This window comes from Mesoplodon densirostris, chromosome 9 (assembly GCF_025265405.1).
Source record: "Mesoplodon densirostris isolate mMesDen1 chromosome 9, mMesDen1 primary haplotype, whole genome shotgun sequence".
NCBI classification, from domain to species: Eukaryota; Metazoa; Chordata; class Mammalia; order Artiodactyla; family Ziphiidae; genus Mesoplodon; species Mesoplodon densirostris.
Genome location: NC_082669.1, coordinates 108,555,112 through 108,576,719, shown reverse-complemented (window position 1 = coordinate 108,576,719; position 21,608 = coordinate 108,555,112). Strand labels below are relative to the sequence as shown.

At 54.7% G+C, this 21,608-nt stretch overlaps 1 protein-coding gene across 2 annotated transcripts in view; it reads left to right on the top strand.

Annotated features, from left to right (window-relative positions):
* The first annotated feature begins 1,289 nt into the window (after positions 1 to 1,289).
* The window catches only part of PRKAG2 (protein kinase AMP-activated non-catalytic subunit gamma 2), a 288,987-nt gene continuing 268,668 nt past the window's right edge, over positions 1,290 to 21,608 (top strand). For both annotated transcript variants that reach the window (XM_060108919.1, XM_060108918.1), the window contains exon 1: positions 1,290 to 1,634. In XM_060108919.1, the coding sequence (XP_059964902.1) occupies positions 1,521 to 1,634 (114 nt within the window). In that variant the 5' untranslated portion in view covers positions 1,290 to 1,520. The remainder of the gene's footprint in view (positions 1,635 to 21,608) is intronic.

Below are 21,608 nucleotides of genomic sequence, written 5' to 3'. Positions count from 1 at the left end.
ACTTTATCCTCAGAACCTAGAGCAGGAGTGGAGGCGACTCCCGACCGAGCACTCACCTTACTCCCAGCCAGGCGGGCAGGGGGCTGGGGGGGGGGGTGAGAATCTCGCCATCCTGGGGCCCACCTCGGCGGGTGGGGGGCGCACCGCCACCCGGGAGAACGCCCCACCGGCCCTTGGCTACGGGCGGTGCCATACGGGCAACGCGGGGGCTGATATCGTGGCAGCACGTGGGGGACTCGCGCGGGGTTTACCGCCCTCTCCTCCACCTTTTCTTCCGCAGTCTTAGGAACCCCGCGTTCACGGCGGCGCCGGGCTGCTGACTCCGCGCCAGACACTTACCGCCGATCCCCTGGTGAACCTGAGCAAAGCTGGGTGGGGTGGGGTACGGCGGGGTGGGGGTGAAAACCCGCACTCCGCCCGCTCTCAGTGCGCACTCAGGTCCGCACGCCGGCGGGGAGGGCCCCGGGCCGCGGTTTTCCGAGAAGCGCGTGCGGGTCAGCGCGCATCCCACCGAAACCCGCGCTTCCGCCGCGGCCGGGTCTGCGGGGCACAGGGCGCGTGTGCGTGTTTCAGGGGGTGAGGCATAAACAGACACTAGGGGACGACATGAGTCAGAAATCATCTCGGAGCGAGTCCCGCGCCGCCGCGGCCGCAGGGGGCGGCGGGGGGCGGCGGGCGGAGCGGGAGGGCGCGCCGCACGCCGCGCACTTCCTGTTCGAGGCACGCCGCCGTCCACCGCGCCGCGAGCCTGCGTCGGTGCCAGGCCCGGCCCTTCGTTGACCCCCTCGGGCCCCCGGGCCGCGGCGAGGCGGCGGAACGAACCGGGCGCCTGCCCTCCGCTCCCCGCGGGGCTCCCGCACGCCCTCCGGCCGGCAGGGCGGCCGCCAGAACTCGTGCTCGCAGTCGAGCTTCAGCCCAGTTGCGAAGTGTGTTAGCGCTTGCACCTCCTCTTCCCCTCCTCCCTCCCTCCCTCTCGCCCAGAAAGGAGGACGGACCTAGTTCCAGGCTGCGGGCTGGTTTATTCTCTGGTGGAGGGTCATATAAACATACAAACCGTCCGGCTCTCGCCACATTTTCCACTTAGGCATAGGCATAGGAGGGCTGCTTCCCAAACTGCCGTGTTTAATTGCACCTGCCTTTCTGATTACCTCTGGGAATCTGGGAGGAGCCGAGAGGGTGGAAAATGTTGCTTCGCTTTGCAAAAGGAAGAAAACTTTGTCACCCAGCGGGAGACCTCTGCCACGCGTAGCCCGGCGAGAGACCAGAACCAGGACAGCCTTTGGCTTTGATTTCGCATCCCAAGAGCCGGTAGGAGGAAGAGGACACGTGAACTCGGCGCTCCCGCCGACCGCCACCCCAGCTCCACCTTCCCTCCCCGCGGAAGTCCCCACGCGGTGTCTTCAGGGTGCAAGGACAGTAAACAGCGCGTGCGGCTCGCGGCCGACGGCTGGGGCCGGGCTGGGAAGGAGACGACCGAATTCCAGGAACGAGTCACCCGGAATTAACTTCTGGTTAAAGTTATGGGAAGCGCGGCCATGGACACCAAGAAGAAGAAGGATGTTTCCAGCCCCGGCGGGAGCAGCGGCAAGAAGAACAGCAGCCAGAAGCGCCGTTCGCTGCGAGTGCACATTCCGGTGAGTCCCACCCCGCCGTCCCCCGCCCCCCACCCTCGCGTCGCTCCGACCCGGCGCGGAAGCGGTTAACGCGGGACGCCCCGCGCGCGCCGTGCGTGCCCCTCCTGTCACTTTGGGCGGCTTGGGGAAGGGTGGAGGCGCAGGGCCGAGCTGGGCCGCTGTGCCCGGGCTCCATCCCTGTTCCCACCCACGTGCGGCCGGGGCTCGGTGACCGTCTCCGGCGGGGGCGGGAGCTGCGGGGCGGGCTGTGCGTAGCACGGGATCCCGCCGCGTGCGGGCGCTGGGGCGGGGGCGGAGGGGCGGTGCGTAGTGTTGTTTTGTTGAAAAAGCACAGTGTGGACTGCGCTCTGAAGAGGTGGAGCCGCGCGCTGCTGCCCGAGACTGAGGGGAGGGGCGGTGGGTGGGGACAGCGGGGGAGGGGGGCGTTGGCTGTGTAGCTGCGCCGTCAAATGGACCCCCCCGCTCCCCAGTTTCCCTCGGGTGACTCTGGGCCGGGGGCTGGAGACTCCTCTGCAGCCGGCCCCTTTGCCTGACCCTGGGAGCACCTTTCAGGCCCTTGGGGGCTCGGGACTGCCTAAGGCGTGCGTGCAGGGCCCTCGCGAACTTCAGCCCTGACCACGCCGGCAGCCGGGCCCGGACACTGGCGACATCGATCGGTCAGCTGCTTGACTGTCCAGCTGGAGGGAACGGCGGGCGGGGTCGTGCGCCCACCCTGCGCTTTGCCTGCCCAGGTAGCCCGTGGCCCCTGAAGCCTTCCCTAGCCTCCCCGTGGGGGGACGTGCGGCGCAGCCCTTACCTGCACCGGAAGGAAACCCCCAACTGGGTCACACCCGCCATCCTTCACCAATCAAGTAAATGTACACACACACACACACACACACACACACACACACACACACACACACACACACGAGGGCTCCATGGAAAATGCAATTTTCATCACGGATGAGGGTCTTGGGCACGGGTTTGGGGTGCGCGGTGAGACCCACCCTCTAGGGCTGTTTCCAATGACACCTTGTTAAAGACACCTCCTTAAAGCTAATCCTTCCTGACAGCAGCATGGGGCCTGGGGGAGGGCAGCTGGTCACGCACTTTCTGCTGCGAACCTCCTTAGGCGCTTCACTCCTGTGTTTGTTGACCCCAGCTCCTCTTTCCCAGGCCTGTGTGCATACATTGGCCAGGAAGGGTAGGGAGTCCCGGGAGCCCCAGACATCTGATGGGTACTTTAGGCAGCAGCCCCAAGTTGGGAAGGGTGGCCAGCCCTCCCTGGCAGGGGAGAGCTCAGGGAGCAGGCGACTGGACCCCTGCCTGCTGTGTGACCACCAGGGTGATGACCCACATATGCAGGAAGAAGCATTCCTTTGAGTAAACATTCTATATGCAACTGAGATATTCCTGTTTACATTGCTGATGTGAGACATTTTAAGCCATGTTTGTAAATAAAAAGTTAGACCCGGGCTTCCCTGGTGGCGCAGTGGTTGAGAGTCCGCCTGCCGATGCAGGGGACGCGGGTTTGTGCCCCGGTCGGGGAAGATCCCACATGCCACGGAGCGGCTGGGCCCGTGAGCCATGGCCGCTGAGCCAGCGCATCCGGAGCCTGTGCTCCGCAGTGGGATAGGCCACAACAGTGAGAGGCCCGCGTACAGCAAAAAAAAAAAAAAAAAAAGAGTTAGACACAGGTACTCCTAACCTCCCTCGGCAGTCATCACTTGGCTGAGCCATTTAACCACTCAGCTTCTCCCATTTGTCAAACAGATAGTAATTCTGCTTTGCCTACTTTTCAGGGATGTTGAAATAAAATAACTCATGAGAAAGCTCTTACTAATACAAAGTGTTATATGAATGCATGGCTATTACATCTACATCAGAGCACCTAATTTAAAAGAGAGAGAAAAGAAAATGACATTGTCCAGTGCCCAGGCCATATCATATTTACGTTTGGTGAGGCCGGTCTCAAATAGGAGTATGTGTGGGGTGCTCTCCAGAGGTGGTGTAGGACAGAATCCAGAACCCGGAAAGGGACTGAGCGGCCAGGCTGTGAATGCGGAAAAGCCACGATATAGTCGGAATACTCCGACCAGCCTTCCTGCTGCTGGTGATGACTTTGGCTGATTTAGACAACGTTCTTGGCGTGATGCAGCCCTTACGGAAAGTTCTGTTCACTCAGTTATTCCACGACACGTGTGCTGTGCTGCTTGATGGTGAGATCCAGGGGGGAACGAGAGGGGCTCTGTCTCCAACCTCACAGGGCTTGCATTTGCTGGGGGGGACCGGGGGGCTGTTCTCACTAACCAACTAGTAATTACCTGTTGATCCTTGTGCTGGGCTGGGTGAGAGTTACACTCTAGCTGGGAAAATAGAGCATTCAGACAGATGTTAGCAGATGACCCAAGGGCACAAGGTGACCAGTGCAGGCAGTACCTGCTTTCAGAGGGGAGAGAAGGGAGCGGTGGCAGTACATAGACATGTTCAGAGAGACATTAGACCCAGAGGTGGTAGGCAGGACAGAGACATGGCAGGGGTTACCCCTGCCAGGGAACCAGCTTGAGCACCCCCATGGAGTCGGGGAGTTGGAGGACTGCTTCCAACTCCAGGGAAGAGCCCCTTTTCATGGAAGAAAGGGTTTGAGAATCAGAGTAATCAGAAATACATCAAGGCCAGATCAAGGAGAGCCTTGAGGTTGGATTGCATGATTTAGCAAATAAAAATACTAAATGCGGGCTTCCCTGGTGGCGCAGTGGTTGAGAGTCCGCCTGCCAATGCAGGGGCCACGGGTTCGTGCCCCGGTCCGGGAAGATCCCACATGCCGCCGAGCGGCTGGGCCCGTGGGCCATGGCCGCTGAGCCTGCGCGTCTGGAGCCTGTGCTCCACAATGGGACAGGCCACAAAAGTGAGAGGCCCGCGTACCGAAAAAAAACAGAACAAAACTAAATACCCAGTTAAATTAGAATTTTAAACAGTGAACAACTTTTTAGTGTATGAATGTGCCAGGCACCATTTGGGATAAACTTATACTAAAAATACCCATCGTTATCTGAAATCCCAGTTTAACTAGCGTCCTGTATCTTCTCTGGCAGCCCTCCCTGGAAGGTAGGCCCGGGGATGAGGATGTCCCCTGAAGCCACTGAGAAGCTACAGTAGACGCTGTTGGTGCCCTGCCTGGTGTGCCCGTAGCCCACCCAGCGTTCTCTGCAGGCTTGCTGGACAGCTCCGCTCCACACCACAGTTTCTCACTGTGTCTTTCTTGCTCCTGAAGGAACCCTCCTGAATAGGGGCAGTTAGCTCAGCCTGAGTACAGGCTGGGCTGGAACTGCTGGGATTGGGATTATGCCCTAAGGGGCAACCCTCAGGCAGGGAGGGATGCAGGTGGGACTGTTCCCCAGCCTCCCCATCCCTGGGGGTGATGGTTCTGACATGGGTTCTGCAGGATGCCTCGGGGTCGCAGCAGGGCCCAGCCCCTGCTGCCCACAGTGGTGGTCCGACCATCAGTAATGCACCCTTCCTGGCTGTTCTGGCTTCCCCGCCTCGCTTGCCCTGCTCCCTGGGATAAATGACTGGATCTAAGTTGTCTCACTGTTTCGGGCGGGGGGGGTGGGATTTAAACTAAGAAGCAATTAAAGGTGATGAAAACAACGCTTTGTGAGAACTAGCTTGGTGGCAGCGTGCACCAGGACATTCTGGATTCTAAAGAGTGACTCCTGGGAGACACTGTGGCCTGGCAGTCCTGTGGGTGGGGTCATTTGGTGGCGTCCAGTGACACTCACAGTGATGAGGCCTCCTGGGACCTCCCGTGTCCAAGCAGCTTTTGTCTTTTTACGGAATTGGATTGTGTCCTTTTTGGACACGATTGGACTCTGTCTCCACCCCCGTATCTGGTGCATAAACAGAACCATGACCAAGGATGTTGGGGGAAATCACTGCAAACCTTCATCCTAGGCTCTGATTATCTTTAACCATCTTCACTCTGCCTTTCTACCAATAGCGCCTGCTGTGCCATGAACCACCAGAAAAGAGGAATCAATTTTAGGGGATATGCTAGGGACTTGGGTGACAGCGGGTAGTGGAGACCCAGAGTTACTAACTAAAGTAATTTATTCATTGAATTCTATCGTAGGGAGAATGGCCCTTGGGCCTAATGGAGGGTGTAACCTTGCTTGATTTTAGTCTCAGTTTGGATCACCTTTATGGGAAACCCTCTCGGATCTTGTCAGGGGAAAGAGAAGGAGAGAGAGGAGAGGAGAGGGGAGGGGAGGAAGAGGAAGAGGAAAGCCTGAGTGCAGGTTCCTCTGGGGTTGCACTGGGCCTTTAAAAGTAGCGAGATGGGCGTAGTGTTCAGAGTCCTGGTGAGTTGGCACCTCGCCTGGGTTCTCTTCCCTCAGCCTTCATCCGTAATGTAAAGTGGGGATAATCAAGGTGGTGGGAACGCTTTTAGAAGATACCTCATTAGAAGTCTAGCTGTGTGTGGCGATCTGCCAGCAGTTTGCCAGAGAAGCCGCTGCTGGGAGTAAGTATGTTCTTGCCTCCTTTTTGTCCGAGAAAAATGATTTTCCCTATTAATGCTGAAATTTGTGTATCTTAGACATATTTTAGTTGATGACTGTTGGCTGGGTCGTTGACTGTGTTGTTGGTCTCTGGAACTGTTCACAAGCCAGTGACAGAGCCGGAGGCCAAGGGGGCAGGGAGGGCTTTGGAGAGAAGGACCCACACAGGAGCCTATGGGGACACTGAGGCAGCTGGAGGGGGTCAGACTCGATCCGAGGTAGTGGCCCTATATTTACTCCGGGCAGAATGCACAAGTCCCCAGGCCTCTTGGGAGAGGTGCTCCAGAAATCCTTCACAGTCCCTGGAGACAGTCTAAAAATAGAGCTAGGGGCAGCTGGCCTGTCCCAGAAGGTTGTGGAGACACAGCTTGGCTTGGGCCTGCCACCAGGGATGCCTTTGCTTATGGTGTCTCCGGAGGGAGGCCTCACGCTGCTGGAGGCCCAGCGCCCTTCACCTTGGCGATGGGCCGGTGACCAGTAGCCTCCATCCAATCAGATCCGCTCTGCTAGGGCAGTGCATGGGGCAGGGGCGCATTGCCCAGATGTGGGTGAGGATGGGAGCTGTCTCTCTGCCCCGGGGACTGGAGGACCCAGTGACAGCACTGCTCACTGCTCAATGCACCATCGAGACACCCTGGACTGAAGCCTCATTGAAGAGAAAGGGGATGCTGGGTGGCACAGTGGGGGGGTGTCAGTTTTGACCTTGGCCTTGACCTCGGTCAGTTTGTACCACCTTGAGCAAGATTTGTTGGGTTAGGGTTTAGGGCAGTGTTTTTCAAAGTGCAGTTCGTGGACCAGCTTAAGCAGAACCACCTGGTGTTTGTTTAAAATGTAAAATCCTAGGTCTCAGCCCAGAACGGCTGAGTCAGAGTCTCTGGGGAGTGGGACCTGTGGTTCTTTGTTTCTGGTAAGTTCTCCAGGTGACTCCTGTGCCTACAGGGGTTTAAAAAACAATTGATTTCCAACTTCCTCAGCGTAACACTGATCCGTTCCTCTGGCCCCGTGAGTTATTCTATCAGTCTGTCCACCCACCCATCTAAGTATCCATGTGTCTATCCATCTATCCATCTGTCTGTCTATCATCTGCACCTTTTTAGCTGTCATTGAGAAGAGAGATCCTTGGCTGCTGACTGTTAAACAAAGGTGGAATATTTCTGGCTCCCAAATAAAGATGAATGTCCAGATAGGCTCCCAGCCTGAGTAACCCAATATGGGCCAGCCTGTTAGGCCTCACTGCAGTGTTTCTTGACTTAGCCCTTCAGTGGTTTGGTGCATCTTGGGTGCCCTGAGCACAGGTTCTTAGTTGCTCCGCAGCGTGTAGGATCTTCCCAGACCAGGGCTCGAACCCATCTCCCCTGCACTGGCAGGCAGATTCCCAACCACTGTGCCACCAGGGAAGCTCTCTTGTGCTAAATTCTTTAAAGAAGTGATTGTGTGAATACTTCTACGAAAAAACAAAGATTTTTATATATGTATGTATCTTCAGGAGTTTTACAAAGGTGCAGAAGTGGTCTTCCTATAGCTCTTTCTAATGATATTGACCCTCAATAAATGTTAAATCTAAAGTATGAACCTATAACTTAGTAAAAGGTGTCTAAGTTGATGTGGCATTTGAATATCTACAGGAGAAATTTGCAGAAGGGCCCAGAGTATGATACTGGGACCTTCAGGAGTCAAGCTACTCAGTGATGGAGCCCCTGGAACTCTCCTGTGGCTCCGGGGTTTATAAATGAGGCCTGGATGCCTCTCTGCAGCTTGCAGAGCACAGCTGACAGTGCATGGGCTTCCTGCAGCGTGGGCATTGCACATTGGCTGAATGCCAGTTAAACACAGTCCAGTGCTGGGCTGTGGGGGGGATGGGCAGACAGAGAACAGATTTAGGGGTCCCCTTCCTTGAAGACTCTACCTGCAGACCATGCACAGATCGCCGTGGACCAGCTCACGTAGTGATCTAAGCAGAGTACATTCAAAACACGTGGATTTGCAGAATCACGTCCAGTGACTTTGGGCGTACGTGCAGGCTGGATTCCCTGTCTCGTCCTCTTGTCCCCACTTCACAGGTGACCCAGCTGGGAACAAGTACGTTCCCCGTTTCATGGTTGGGTGACACTTTATTCAAGCCTAGCCTCTGCTGCCCTGTTCCCACTCTCCCCCAGGACCTGTCCGTGGAGGGTCCAAGATCTTTGTGTAAACCAGGCTCTGAACACTGCATAGTGGCCTAATGATAAATGTGACCATTTACATTGGGGATCATTATTGCACCAAAAGGACATCGCTAGTGCTGAGGTTCCAGAAGCAGAAGCAGCAGCCCAATACAGTGTGTGTTCAGTATTATATCTCTCCACACATCATAAACTCGTTCTGGTTCTCAGTGCTTCACAAGTATCTTTCCCTGCCTGTTTTCTTTGAACTGCCCTTCTGAAATAAAGCCCAGCAAAACGATTCTGTTGGTGATCTGCACTCAGGGGTTTCCCTTTAGACCTAAGTATGACTCAGGAAAGGACTTGGAAGCACTTCTTACTTGCCAAGCGCTTTTCACCTGCTCACACTTCATTCACTTAACTTCTGCGTCAGTTTGTGTCCTCTGAAACCATCCAGACAAATAAATGTGCTCTTAAAGGATGCTGTTTCTTGCCTATTTTCTTCTACTTTTCCTGTCTTGGTATATTCAGCTCACTGCCAGCGCCGTCTGTTTCTGGGCAGTATTTCACTTTTATGGGGCTACTCAGGTCACCGAACAGGCCACAGACCCTTGGAAGAGCTGGGTTAGAATCCAGCCCTCTTTTCCCCCATTCTCCTCCACCCACCCCTCTCTGACCCAGAACAGTGAGTATGAGCACATGTGAATGCCTGTGACTCCCAGTTCTTTCCAGACCGTAACCAGCCTGTCTTGATATCCCAGGACAGCGAACCAAATGTCAGAATGTGATCAATGTCTTGAAAATTTGGGACAGACAAAGGCCGATGAAGTGCTGCGCAGCCGAGTTGGAACCGTCCTTAATTTGCTTGGTCAATTGACCATGACCTTGTTGTCAGATGGGCAGAGCCACATGGGAGTGAAGCTATATCCCCAAGGGTTAACCACAGGGAATTCTTAGAGAGACCCCACTGCAGGGTGTGTGCAGCTGAACCAGAGGAAATGGTTGAGGGTTAATCAGCCAGGCTTCCCCTCCAGTGGAGGAAGGTTTCTCACGTGTGACTGGTTTAGCCCTGCATCGGAATGGTTAACCCAAATCTCATCTCTTTGTTCCTCTACCTACGTTGAAAATAATTTGATCTCCATCCTTTCCTTCTTGTTGACAGGAAGCCCTCCTCTGCCAACTCATGGCTTGTCACAGACCAATCAGATATCATCCAGGCTCTGGGGCTCGTGCCAGGGCCTCTGTGTTTTGATATACTCTGACCTGGCAGCGAAGTTGCTGATGAATGTACAACAAAGACCAATTTGCTCTTGGTCACCCCAGGAGTCCAGCCTTTTTTCCATGCGGCTGAGGCCGGGTCCTAGCCGTGGGAGCTGCGCAGCCCTGCCGGCCTCCTGCGGGGGCCCGGCGGGGACTCGGTGCAGAGCCAGGCGCAGGTGGCACTGGGGTGACCTCCGCTGGTGCTGGGGTTGCAGGAGGAAGGACGTGACAGGGCTGGAATTTTAGGAAGTGGGGCCCCAACTACTCAGTTTGTAAAGAAATGGAGAGCTAGGTTGCTGGGACCATGTTTACAGCTGGGCACCTTTAACGCTGGGACTGGGAAACCTGTCAGCTCATTTATGTCTGTTTCCCAGGTACTGTGCTAGGTGTTGAGGATACAAAGGTGAATAGGGTCATGGGCTGAACTGTGTCCCCCAAAGCTATGGTGAAGTCCTAACCTTTGGTACCTGTGAACGTGGCCTTATTTGGAAATAGGGTCTTTGCAGATGGAATCAAGTTGCCACGAGGTTAGGCTGGGCCCCTAAACCAGTATGACTGGCGTCCTTATAAAAAGTGGGAAATTTGGATACAGAGACACAGAAGGAAGATCACGTGAAGACAGAGGCAGAGATTGGAGTGTTGCTGTCATAAGCCAAGGAACCCTGGGGCTACTAGAGACTGGAAGAAGCAAGGAAGGACCCTCCCCTGGAGGGTTCCAAGGGCGTGCGGCCCTGCCAACACCTTGATTTCAGGCTCTGGCCTCCAGAACTGTGAGAGAATTTCTGTAGTTTTAAATACACACGGTTTGTTTGTGGTACTGTGTTACGGGGGCCCCAGGGACCTCATACGACAGGCTCCCTGCCCGCACAGCACAGCTGGGGTCAGTGATCATTCCGGTGTTGTTCCCTGGCCCCATTCTTGTCCACGGGATATTGTGTAATGAACACCCTAGCAAGTCAGATGCTGCTCGACAGGTAGTTTTGTTCGTGGTGGCTGTGACCGATCGATATTACTGATGATCAGATCTGGGACGGCACGTTGTCATCAGATTTAGCTAATACTGATGGAGCACTTGCTCCAGGTGCCAGGTGTGTGCGTATGTGAGCTGTCTCTGTTTATCTCCAAACTAACTCTGTGAAATACTATTATTGTCATTATCAGGGTTATTATCCTCATCACAGAGAAAGAGCTGTGTGTGCACAGCTCACAACTATTCTAATCCAACCTGCCAAGAGAGTTCTCGTGTTTAATTGTTTTTTTTTGTTTTTTTTTTGCGGTACGCGGGCCTCTCACTGTGGTGGCCTCTCCCGTTGCGGAGCACAGGCTCCGGACGCGCAGGCTCAGCGGCCATGGCTCACGGGCCCAGCCGCTCCGCAGCATGTGGGATCTTCCTGGACTGGAGCACGAACCCGTGTTCCCTGCATCGGCAGGCGGACTCTCAACCACGGCGCCACAGGGAAGCCCTAATTGGGTTTTTGATGTCCCTGCCCCGCCCCAGCCCCAGGGTTTGGATGCCCGTGAATGGTCCAGGCAGCCTGGGGTGGGAGGCAAGACTGCTGGGCAACACAGACACCACCCCCATGATGGGCACACGGAGAACGAAATATCCGGTCTGGCAAGCTGCCTTCCGAGGGTTTGCCCTTGGGGTTGACCAGGTCTTTACTTGCTCCCTCTTACAGGAAGGACATTGAAGGCTGTTATTTACCCTTCCCATCTCGAAGATACATAATCTGCCTTTTATAATTTCATAGGTCTTATTCTCTAGTTCATTCTCATTTTTTGTTTTTTTAAATAACTGAGTATTAGAGTGAACACCAAACCAGGAATCAAGAAATCCTGCGCTGAGTCCTCTCTCACATGACTGTGGGGCTTCTTCTTACTGAGTTACCAGACATTCGCCAAAAGCCCTTTCTTTGTGTGCCAAGCACCGGGCAAGGCTGAGAGTAAAACTGCCACCAGGAGGGGCATGGCCCCCACCCTCACAAGGCTCAGAGTCTACAGGGGAGCCGTGGCACCAGTCACCACATCGGTTCATTTTTGCTACCAAACACCCCAAAACAGTGACTTAAAACAGCAAACATTTGGGACTTCCCCGGAGGTCCAGTGGTTAAGACTTCGCCTTCCAATGCAGGGGGTGCGGGTTCCATCCGTGGTCAAGGTGCTAAGATCTCACATGCCTCGCGGCCAAAAAACCAAAGCATAAAACAGAAGCAGTATTGTAACAAATTCAACAAAGACATTAAAATTGGTCCACATCAAAAAAAAAATCTTAAAAAACCCCATTTATCTTTCTCAAATACATATAATATATAATTAATAATATTAATATTATATAATAATCAGTATGTTAATCTTGTTACTATATAATTATATATTATAATTATGTGATATTGTTGTATATAATTATATATAATATATAATTATATATAACAATGCACACAGATATATATAATTATATGTAATATATTACATGTTATATATATTACATTATGTATTACAATTATAACAGTAATTATAATTGTTAAATATTACTTTCTAGTAGATACTTAATATATTAAGACCTTAAACAGGTTGACATATAATTAATATTATATTTAATGATATATTCTCATTAATCATATAATTGATTGCTAGATAGTAATTTTCTATGTCATATCTATAAAAAAGGATTGCAATCTAAGGTCTCCATTCGGCTCAGGCACCATGATTGTATGGACACTGCTTCGTCCCAAGGTCAGGTGGGCGTCAAGGGGCTGTGAACGAGGGTGGGGACCCCAGGTCCTCCCGAGACTGACATTTGATAGGCCCCCCACCCTTTCATCACTGAGGGTGGGTGAGCATCAGGGGAGCTGCTGTGCCCTTGGGGAGAGGCCAGTGGCAGGAGAACAGAGAGGTAACTTTTCACCACTCTTCTTTGCTCGTTAAGTATATTTTGAGATTTCTGAAATGACCTCAGGACACAGGTAACAGGATATTCTCGGCTCAGAGACACAGGGAAATGCTGGGCCACAGTACCAAGCTGGGTTTAGGGAGGAACCCGGCCAGGAGTCTTCCCGCCAGGTGCAGAAGTGGCCTGGAGCCTGCGTGGTGGCCTCCTGGAACAGAGGTGAGGCCGCCTCCGGAGTCACATGACTGGCCAGTGGCAAAGCAGGGAGGAAACCTCAGGTTTTCTTCTCGGGGGAATGTTGGGAAGACAAGAGACCCTTTGTGGTAGGCGGGCACGCGTGGCACAGGTGAGGAGGGCTTCCGGGGAGCCCAGTCTGCCTGGCCCATGTGATGCCCTGCAGAGCTCTCTGCATCTCGGCGTAGGTCAGGAAACGATTTCAAAGCAGCTCCGTTCTGCACTGGCTCAAAATCAAAGCTGTGGGCAGCGGTGAGCCATCGTGGAGTCCTTTCAGCGCGGATCCAGGCTCCAGGCTTGCACTGGCTTCCGCACTCCATCCACACCCTCCTTCTCTAGACGTGGTGACGACAGTTTTCAGGGAAGGTTCAGAGCACAGCTCCATAGGCTTGGCGTGCGGGCACTGCGTTTATGACCATAATAAAATACGACTTAAAGTCGAATGGACATGTTTGGTTATATTCCTTGTGTAATGATGATCTACCTCTGAAACAATCTTTGTTACCTTCACCTAAAAATCATTCTTAGCCAATGATTCTGTGCCTCTAGCTTTGGTCCTTCAGTGGTGGGGGAAGGAAAGAAAGCCAGTGGGGCAGAGGGAGAAGCTGGATGGTGGAGTGGTCACAGCTGGCCTCAGCTGACCCCCTGGAACTGGGATGGCCCTTCAGAGTTGTCCCAGGTTGGGCAAGTGGGGGCCGGACCCTTGTCTCCTTAGTTAGAACATGTGCTCCTTTGAGGATGGTGTGCCTCTATGTCTTCCTGTCCCAACCCCAAGGAAACCGTCTCCCATGTGAGCAGCCCTCACGTTCATGCTGATAATGATGGAGAGAAAGTGCAGAAGCCAAACAACACCGCGGGAAGGGAAAAAAATGTGAGTCTTTGAGAATCCAGATGCTTAGTTAACTCTACGAACCAATTCCGAAAAAGCTGGGTGAATCAGCTGTTTACAAATCTTACAGGAGTCAAATACGGAAAGAGAAAAGTTTCAGATAAACCATGTTTTGTTGGTTCAATGAAAGGGTAATTTTCAGGAATGCTGCTGTGTTAGTTGTTTTTTCCCCTCCATCTCCTACCTGGGAAAGTTACTTGGGCTTTTTGCTCAGGCTCACTGACTCGTTAGAACATCATAAATCTGCCAGGAGGTATTCTAGATGACACAGTAATCCTTTGACTGGAAGCGGGTCTGGCGCCTGGACTGAAAGATGCCAAGCAAGCAGGGAGGGAGCGGGTGGTGGATGGGTCCAAGGCCAGGCACCAGCCCCTCGGCCTCACGACCTTCGAACCATAGGAGGTGGGAGCATCCACCCACTGCGGCGACTGTCTGGACCTAGCTGTCATTTGTGCTAGGTTCTTGAGAACAGAATCGTTTGTGGGAGCAGGGAAAACATGAGGGTTTTCACCTGCTCTGTAAAAGGGGGGCGCGGTGGAGGGCGGTGAGTTTCGGTGTCAGACTTCAAGGTTGCAATTCTCATGTCATCATTGCTTCGGTGTCCACTTGGGCAGTTGACGGGTGCTTCCCGAGCCTCAGTTTCCTCACCTGTAAAATGTGGACCATAGTCCCCACTTTGCCCACTGGGCTTGGGGGAGAATGAGATGAGATCCCTGGGTAAAAGCAAGAGGGTGGTACGCTAGGAATGCTGGTTTCCTCTCCACTACAAAGGGGCCCGTGGGGAAGACCACCCTAAGAATATAGCTGTGGCTCCCATACCACTCCAGGATTTCTGGGATGGTCCCACAGTAACAGAATTTTATTCTTTTCAGTGGAAGTGATTCTTTAATTGTAAATTCCTCTTTATCCCTGTGACGCTTTGGCTAAATACGTTTACAGATTTGTTCCGCATATTTCCTTACAGTGAAATAGTCCAAATGGCTAAAGCCTTGACCCCAGAGTGAAAGCCAGTGTGAGCCCCAGGGGTTGAGAGGTAGAGCCTTTGACTGTGGTTGGAAGTGGCCTTTGCCGGGAACTTGAAGGCCAAGTCTTGGGAGGGGGGCTGCTGAGAGTTGGGTGGTGGGTGTGCACATGGAAACAGGCAGGCTCCACCTGGGAGCGGAACACCCCTGGGGACTCCTGCAATCTCTCCCACCTCCCCCGCCCTCTGCCTCAGGCCTGCAGGACCCCAGGGGAGTCGCTGGCTCTGGGGGGGTCGTGTGCTCCCCTGGGTTGGAATGTGACAGCCCAGGAGATGGTGCTGAGCAGCTAGCCTGCTGGGGTTAATGTGTGTCTGTCCTCACCCCCTTGGGCAGCTGCCGTTTAGGCTCTCCTGGGGATTTTGCACCTCAACTCCAGAGAGTGAGTGTTGGGGCTTTTGTGGGTCTGGGGTCTGGGCTGGGCCCCCTCTGTGCCTCTGTGTCCTCAGCTCGTTCCAATATGAGGTGGGACCTACGCCGCCTTCCACAGTCAAGGCCTTGGGCGCCGTGGGCCACTCTTGGGTAGAGTCTGTTTGTGCTTCTGTTTCTCACCCCCTACAGTGCAGGGATGGACTGGAACGCGCTGCATCGAGGGCCGGAAAGGGGGAGAGCCAGCGACAGAGCCAGGGAACGGGGATGGGACGGAGGAGGGTGCGCAGGCAGGCAGTGGAGGTGGAGGAATAAAGTGCGTTCCTGCAAGGGCCCGTGATCTCTGTCCCAAAGAACGAAGCGGAAACACTTTCCGGCCTGTGTTTTTGCCCTCCTAGCTCCGCAGGCACCCCCTACACACACACACCGGCCCAAAGCTGCTGACGGTGCCGGCTTGTGCCCCCTGCCTGCCTCTCTGGCCTGGGGGTGCCTCTCAGGCTGCTAATTAATAGTTCTTATTTAGGGAGGGATGAGAGCATTTGATGGAGGAGATGGAGCCTCATTAGGGGTTGGAAGGGCCCTCCCGGGTCTAGCATCCCATGATTTTGTGATGCCTGCCGGTCCCAGCAGGCAGGGCTGGGGGCCACCACAGAAGGAGTCTTGGACTGCATGGCAGAGGGACGTAATCCCAGTCCCACGTCCCCCGGCTTCATTGACTCGGGCAAAGCTCAGAGCCCCGTCTGCTACCACGAGATGACTGCTGTCTAAGTGGGCTCATCGTTCAACACACTGAACCCTGGACTGGTGAGGGAGGGGCTGCATCCCCTGGTGCATTACGTTAGGCCGCCGCCCTTACCTGGAACAGAAGAGGGTCAGATGGCATTGGTTTGAAAGACCCAGAGGATTTCATACGGACCCCAAAGAAACAGGAGGATTCCTTCACCAGATGGCATCTTTCTCCCACGATCCGGAGAAGGAATCTGCCAGCAGGAGACTGGCAGGTCTCACAGATCCACGCAGCAAGCCTGCCCAGCCTGGTCGCCGAACAAGTGGGGACGCAGGTTTGGGGAGGTGAGTCCACTCAGCGGGTTAGCGGCTGAGCAAGCGCAGGAGAGACGCACAAAGTGTCATAAGCCCTCAGCTTCTGATGGAGCCAGGACAGCCCTGGGCTGGCGGCCCTTCTGGGCATGAAGCTTGGGTGTCCGGGGCAACCTGCTCCCCCATCCCGCAGACCTCGCCCTGCCAGCCCTGCCAGCAGCTTCCCTTGGTGCGTGGGTGAAAATCCTGGAGAAGGGCTTGGCTCCACCTTCAAGGTCAAGATCAAGATTGACCACTGCTGCCTTGTTTTCTTTTGTTTAGAGAACTATAGGTTTCCAAGGAGAGCGAGCAGGCTCACGCCCCCTCCGCACACAGCTCTTCCTGCTGAGGGGCTGGGAGCCTGGGATGATGTCCGTCCTGGTCTTGCTGGGGGCAGCGTCCTGCATCCTCCATCCCCCCACCAGTGCAGCTCAGGACCAGCTTTGTTGCTGGGTCCCAAGTGAGTGTTCACTGGTACCAGTGGGAAAAACATCCCCGGTGGTGCAGCAACACTGCCCCTAACCCGGTGTCCTCGCCCTGCTGGAAGCCTCAGGGGCCTGCTTTTCCTGAATCTTGCTCTGTGACCGACGTGAGAGACACTGGCCGGCGTCCAGCCCCTCCTCAGAGGATGCTGGTTCTCCGAGCTTTCTGTGGTCTGAGAGCTGCTGAAGACTCCCCTGGGCTGGCGGGGGCCGGGCCGGGCTGCACCTGCCGTCTGTGCCCTGGTCTTGCAGGAAGTGGGGCTCCTCTTCTACCCCCTGGACTCCTCAGGTGGAATTCCTGTTCCGTTACCTTTCCTTAAAGCAGCCAGTGTGTCCCACGCAGCAGGCACTCCCTAAACACTCTTCGGGCTTCTACCGAGGTGACTTCGGTTTTGAAGGTCAGACCAAACCTTCTCATCTTTAGAAAACTCTCGAGTCATAGGACTCCCAGGAATGGCCAAAGTGAGTTACAACATCACCTTGTCTCGCAGCAGCAATGGCATCGGGCGTTGTCATGGTCCAGGACCGCCGAGGAGGCAGGACTTCCGTGCCCCTGAATCTCCCCTCCCTCCCACACTCACAGGGAAGGAGAGGGGAGAAGGGGACGGGAAGGGGTCCTTAAGAATCTCCAAGTTGGGAAAGACGTGGGTATTTAAATGTCCACCAAGGACCACCTAGTCCAGTCCCGAGAAGGTGTCATTAAAATACTTGGACTCTGAAACAGCCGGAGGCTCCCGGGCACACATACACGCAAATGTCAAATAATCTCCCTATTTCTTGAAGCTACAAGAAGTGTCAGCTTCAACCGCCTTCTCACCAGGTGTCCTGTGCTGGGCTGCTGGAAGAGCAGACTTGGGTGGGGATGGTGACGTGTACTGGAGGTGGTGGTCACACGCAGGGGAGCTTTGGGGTCGACTCCTGGGAGGAGGGGAGGAAGCAGGGGAGTGGGGGGAGGGGCTGAGTGGCGGTGCCCTCCCAGCCAGGGCCTTGGTCCACAGTCCCAGATTTTGCCGGGTTAGTCAGTCACGCATCCCACGAGGGCGGCCTGGCCTTGGGTGAGGTGGCAGCCTTTGGCCGAGGCAAACCTTGAAAGGGGGGCAGCGGGCACCGTCTTCCTGTAGCACCGTCTTCCTGTAGCACCGCCGACAGCCGGGAGCAAGCCCCTCATCCCTGAAGAGGGGCCCGGGAGGAGCATCCAGCACGCTGGGCTCTCCATGGAACGGGGCCACCTGCTTCCCTTTGTCTCCTCCATCCCTTCCTGCCCACCGTTGAGAAACATAGGCCCAAGTTGTGCTGAAGGTGGAAGAGGTAGTTGTGTCCACCTCCACTGCTCCACCGAGGTGGCACCTGGTCTTTGCGATTCTCAAGGTCAGCCTTGAAGGGGAAGGAAGAGGAATGGTGACTAATAAAAAGAGCTGAGGGCTTCCCTGGTGGCACAGTGGTTGAGAGTCCGCTTGCCGATGCAGGGGACATGGGTTCGTGCCCCGGTCGGGGAAGATCCCACATGCCGCGGAGCGGCTGGGCCCGTGAGCCATGGCCGCTGAGCCTGCGCGTCCGGAGCCTGTGCTCTGCAACGGGAGAGGCCACAACTGAGAGGCTCGCGTACGGCAAAAAAAAAAAAAAAAAAAAAGCTGATATTCACCGAGCCGGCACGCCCAACACATGTGTGCGGTGGCGTACCTGAGCCCCACCTGTGAGGTGATGCCCATTCTCCAGGTGGGAAAATCTTTGCAGCAGAGTCCAGGCTCCCAAGCCCGAGCCACCTGGCACCTGAGTGCCCATGCAGAACCACCATGCCCCACAGCCAGATGGTGCGGGCAGGCAAAGTGGCCCCTGAGGACACGCACGGAAGGCGCGGGATGTTTATCTCCAGCCGTTGTTCCGGACTGATCACAGACCATAAGTCTGCGGTCTTGCTCCTGCAGCTCCTGATGGGTCCACCTTGGGCACAGCGGCCCCATGGTGGGCGGACCCGCAGCTCTGTGAACCTCGCTGGTCTGCAGGGAGCCAGCGGCAAGCAAAGAAGGGTCCTGAACGTCACCAGCCAAAAGAAGTGACTTCTCCCTCCTCCGAGTCCTCACATTGATTTGCATGTGACACCGTACTTCCTTGGTCCTCTTGGCTCTGGCCAGGCCCCCACTTACCCACCTTCACAGCCTCTGCTTTCAACCACCCTTCATCCGCAGCAGACGTTCTTTCACAGCAATGATCAGACCTTGGCTAATGGAAAATTGGTGGGTCTTAGGGTTTTTTCCTAATGTTGCTTTCCAAAAATTCTGCTGGTTTGTGTCTTTGGAGCCCTAAGAGACCACCTTTCATGGAAAACTGAAGGAAGTAGACGGATGCCCAAGACTCTTGGCTGCAAACAAATAGCTTCTTGTCATCCATTTTCCTTTTTTTTTTTTGGCTCCTCCTTTGCGTCTCTTTTTTTGCTTCTTGTTTGCTCCTGTTTCCCTGCCCTCTATCTCTTCTCATCCTTTGTTTTGTTTCTTCAGAACTAGATTTCACCAGGCTTGAAAAACCTGCTCTCTGACCCAGTTCGCTTCCCCGTGGTCACCGCCCTAGCCAAGAGGCACCAGCCGAGTCCCTGTGGGGACACTGTCCCCGGTGCTTCGAGGTTCGTCTGCTTCTTCTCAGGCTGTTAGGTCACCTTTGAGTGGAATCGTGACATGTACGCTTACCAGACAGTACGTTAGGTAGGCTCAGCACCACGACAGCCTCCGTCACATGTTTTATCATTTAACTCTTCCTCGACTCTGCCTGGTTCATGTTATCGCCCCCGTTCTTACAGCTGGGGAACCTGAGGCTCAGATAGACTGAGCAATTTGCCCAGAGGATGCGGTTGGTGAGAGCAAGGCCGGTGTTTGAGGCAAGTGTGGTTGTCTCCCACATCTATGCCCTTTCCCCTGCGAGAGTTCTTCTCACTCCCCCTCAGAGTCCTAATGGGGTCGGGGGCTGGAAGGCAGAAATGCCTGATACAAAGCTGCCAGCTCCAGAAGGCCCGCCGCTCGCTGGCAAATGGACGTTCCTGTCCCCCGTGTGTGCTCCAAGGACCCGGCCTTGTAAAGATTGTTCCGGCGAGCTGGGCTTTGGGACCTGGGTTTCCCACCATGTCCTTGGCATCCCCGAACCTAAGTTGCTTCATTTGTAAAATAACAATGAGAATATCCACCTGAGGCTGGTGAGAGAATTAAATGACATCAGAGCACCTGGCATGTAACAGACTTGAATGAATTATAAAATGTCTTCTCTTTATTTGTTGGCTGTAATGTTGGAGAAGCCCCGAGAGAGCAAACCGTGTAGCGGGGCCTGCAGGGCGGGAGGGCGGAGCTTCGGGTAGAGCTCACGTCAGGCCCACCCTGCTTGGGTTTTCTGTGGCTACTGATTTTCCTTCTTGTAATAATATCTTTTATCTTACTGCATTGCAGCATCCTTTTGGTAATGAAGACGGGTGTAAATAAGTGTCATGGGGACCCGATAAATTCTATTTAAGCAAACAAGCAAATCTCCTTGGTCCGTATTTTGGGGGGGGGGGCGTGGGAACTGGGCCCGTTCCCAGTCCTTTTTATTTCTTCCACTTCTTCTTCCCCTCCTTCTGCTCCCAGCCCCCTTCCCTGATGGCGCGTCCCACATGCACCTGATCCTCCAGCTGTTTCCTTAGCGAGTACGTCCCACTGCCCAAAGTGGGGTTTGTGGACCGTGGGTATGTGTGCGGTAGGGTGTGGACAGTGCAGTGTGGACGGTGGGGTGTAGACAGTGGTGCTGTGTATGGTGGGGTCTGGACAGTGTGCGTGTGGACCGTAGGATGTGGATTGTGAGCGTAGAGGGTAGGGTGTGTGAGCAGTAGCGTGTGGACGGTGGGTGTGTGGAACCCCAGTGCACAGCCTCAGTCTGGGAGGAGCAGCGTCCCACGGCCATCACGAGCCGGGTGGAGAGACCGTGTCCTGCTGGGACCCTGTCCTTTCTTGCGGTGTGCCCTGCATGTCCCCTGGCTCCGTGGGATTCTGTGCTTGCGGCTCTCCTGAGAGGCAGTGGTGTGGCCATCACAGGAGGTGGGACGGGAGGACAGACGGTCCTTGCACGCCGAGGGCAGGCGAATGTGCTCCGGGCCCTGGGAGCCTAGAGAGGTGAGTCTAGTCCCAGCTCGACGGTACAAGCTGAGATGGGTTCACCTAACCGCCGTGGATCTCATTCCAGAAGGTCTCTAAGGCCCCATGAAGCCCTGGGGCTCAGGCATTGGGTGGTTATCCTTCCTCCCCTGACAGAGGCCGGATTCCCCTGGCCTGACCCTTGCAGGGAGGGGGCTGCAGAGTTGTCACACGGTTCTGCCTCCATAAGTCTGTGATGTGAGGGGTGGGACGCACACAGGGGCCTGTGTTTTGAGCAGGGGCTCTCCAGGCGCTGATGGAGGTCGAGGACCCTGCCCCACTCAGCCACCTGGAGGTGGCTCCAGCCACCCAGGAGCATGTGCTTCTTGAGGACTGGAGGGTGTGTGTGTGTGTGTGTGTGTGTGTGTGCGTGCGCATGTGGAGAGAGAGAGACATGTAGACATAGACATGCAGGTACAGACTAGGACGTGGAGAATGAACTGAGTTTAATTTTCTGGAATCTGCACCTTGAATCAAGCTCCTTCTTGGTTCATTTGTAATAGGATTTTTAGAGGAATAAATGACAGTGACCCTGGGGACAGGACTCCCCTTTATGATCCAAGGTGGGCGTGGCATCGTAGGATGATATGTGAACTGGGGTAAAAATAAGTGGATTCGCCTTTGGGTTTGCGGCTAATCACCCAGGTGTCCTTAGGCAGGTCGCGGGGCCTGGGCCCAGATTCTGCTGTGGTTTGGGGGCTGGAAGCGTCGTGGTTTAGCAGAAGAGCCTGGATTGGGAGTGGGACTATCTTGGTTTGAGTCACATTCATCCCTTCTCATTTTTGTGTCCTATTTCCTCTGTGGTAAAAGCAGTTGATAATATTAGGTTAAACCATAGGAAATAGCCAGTATTTCACCATTTGTTTCGAGCCCTGGTCCGGGAGGATCCCACGTGCCGCAGAGCAACTAAGCCCGCGAGCCACAACT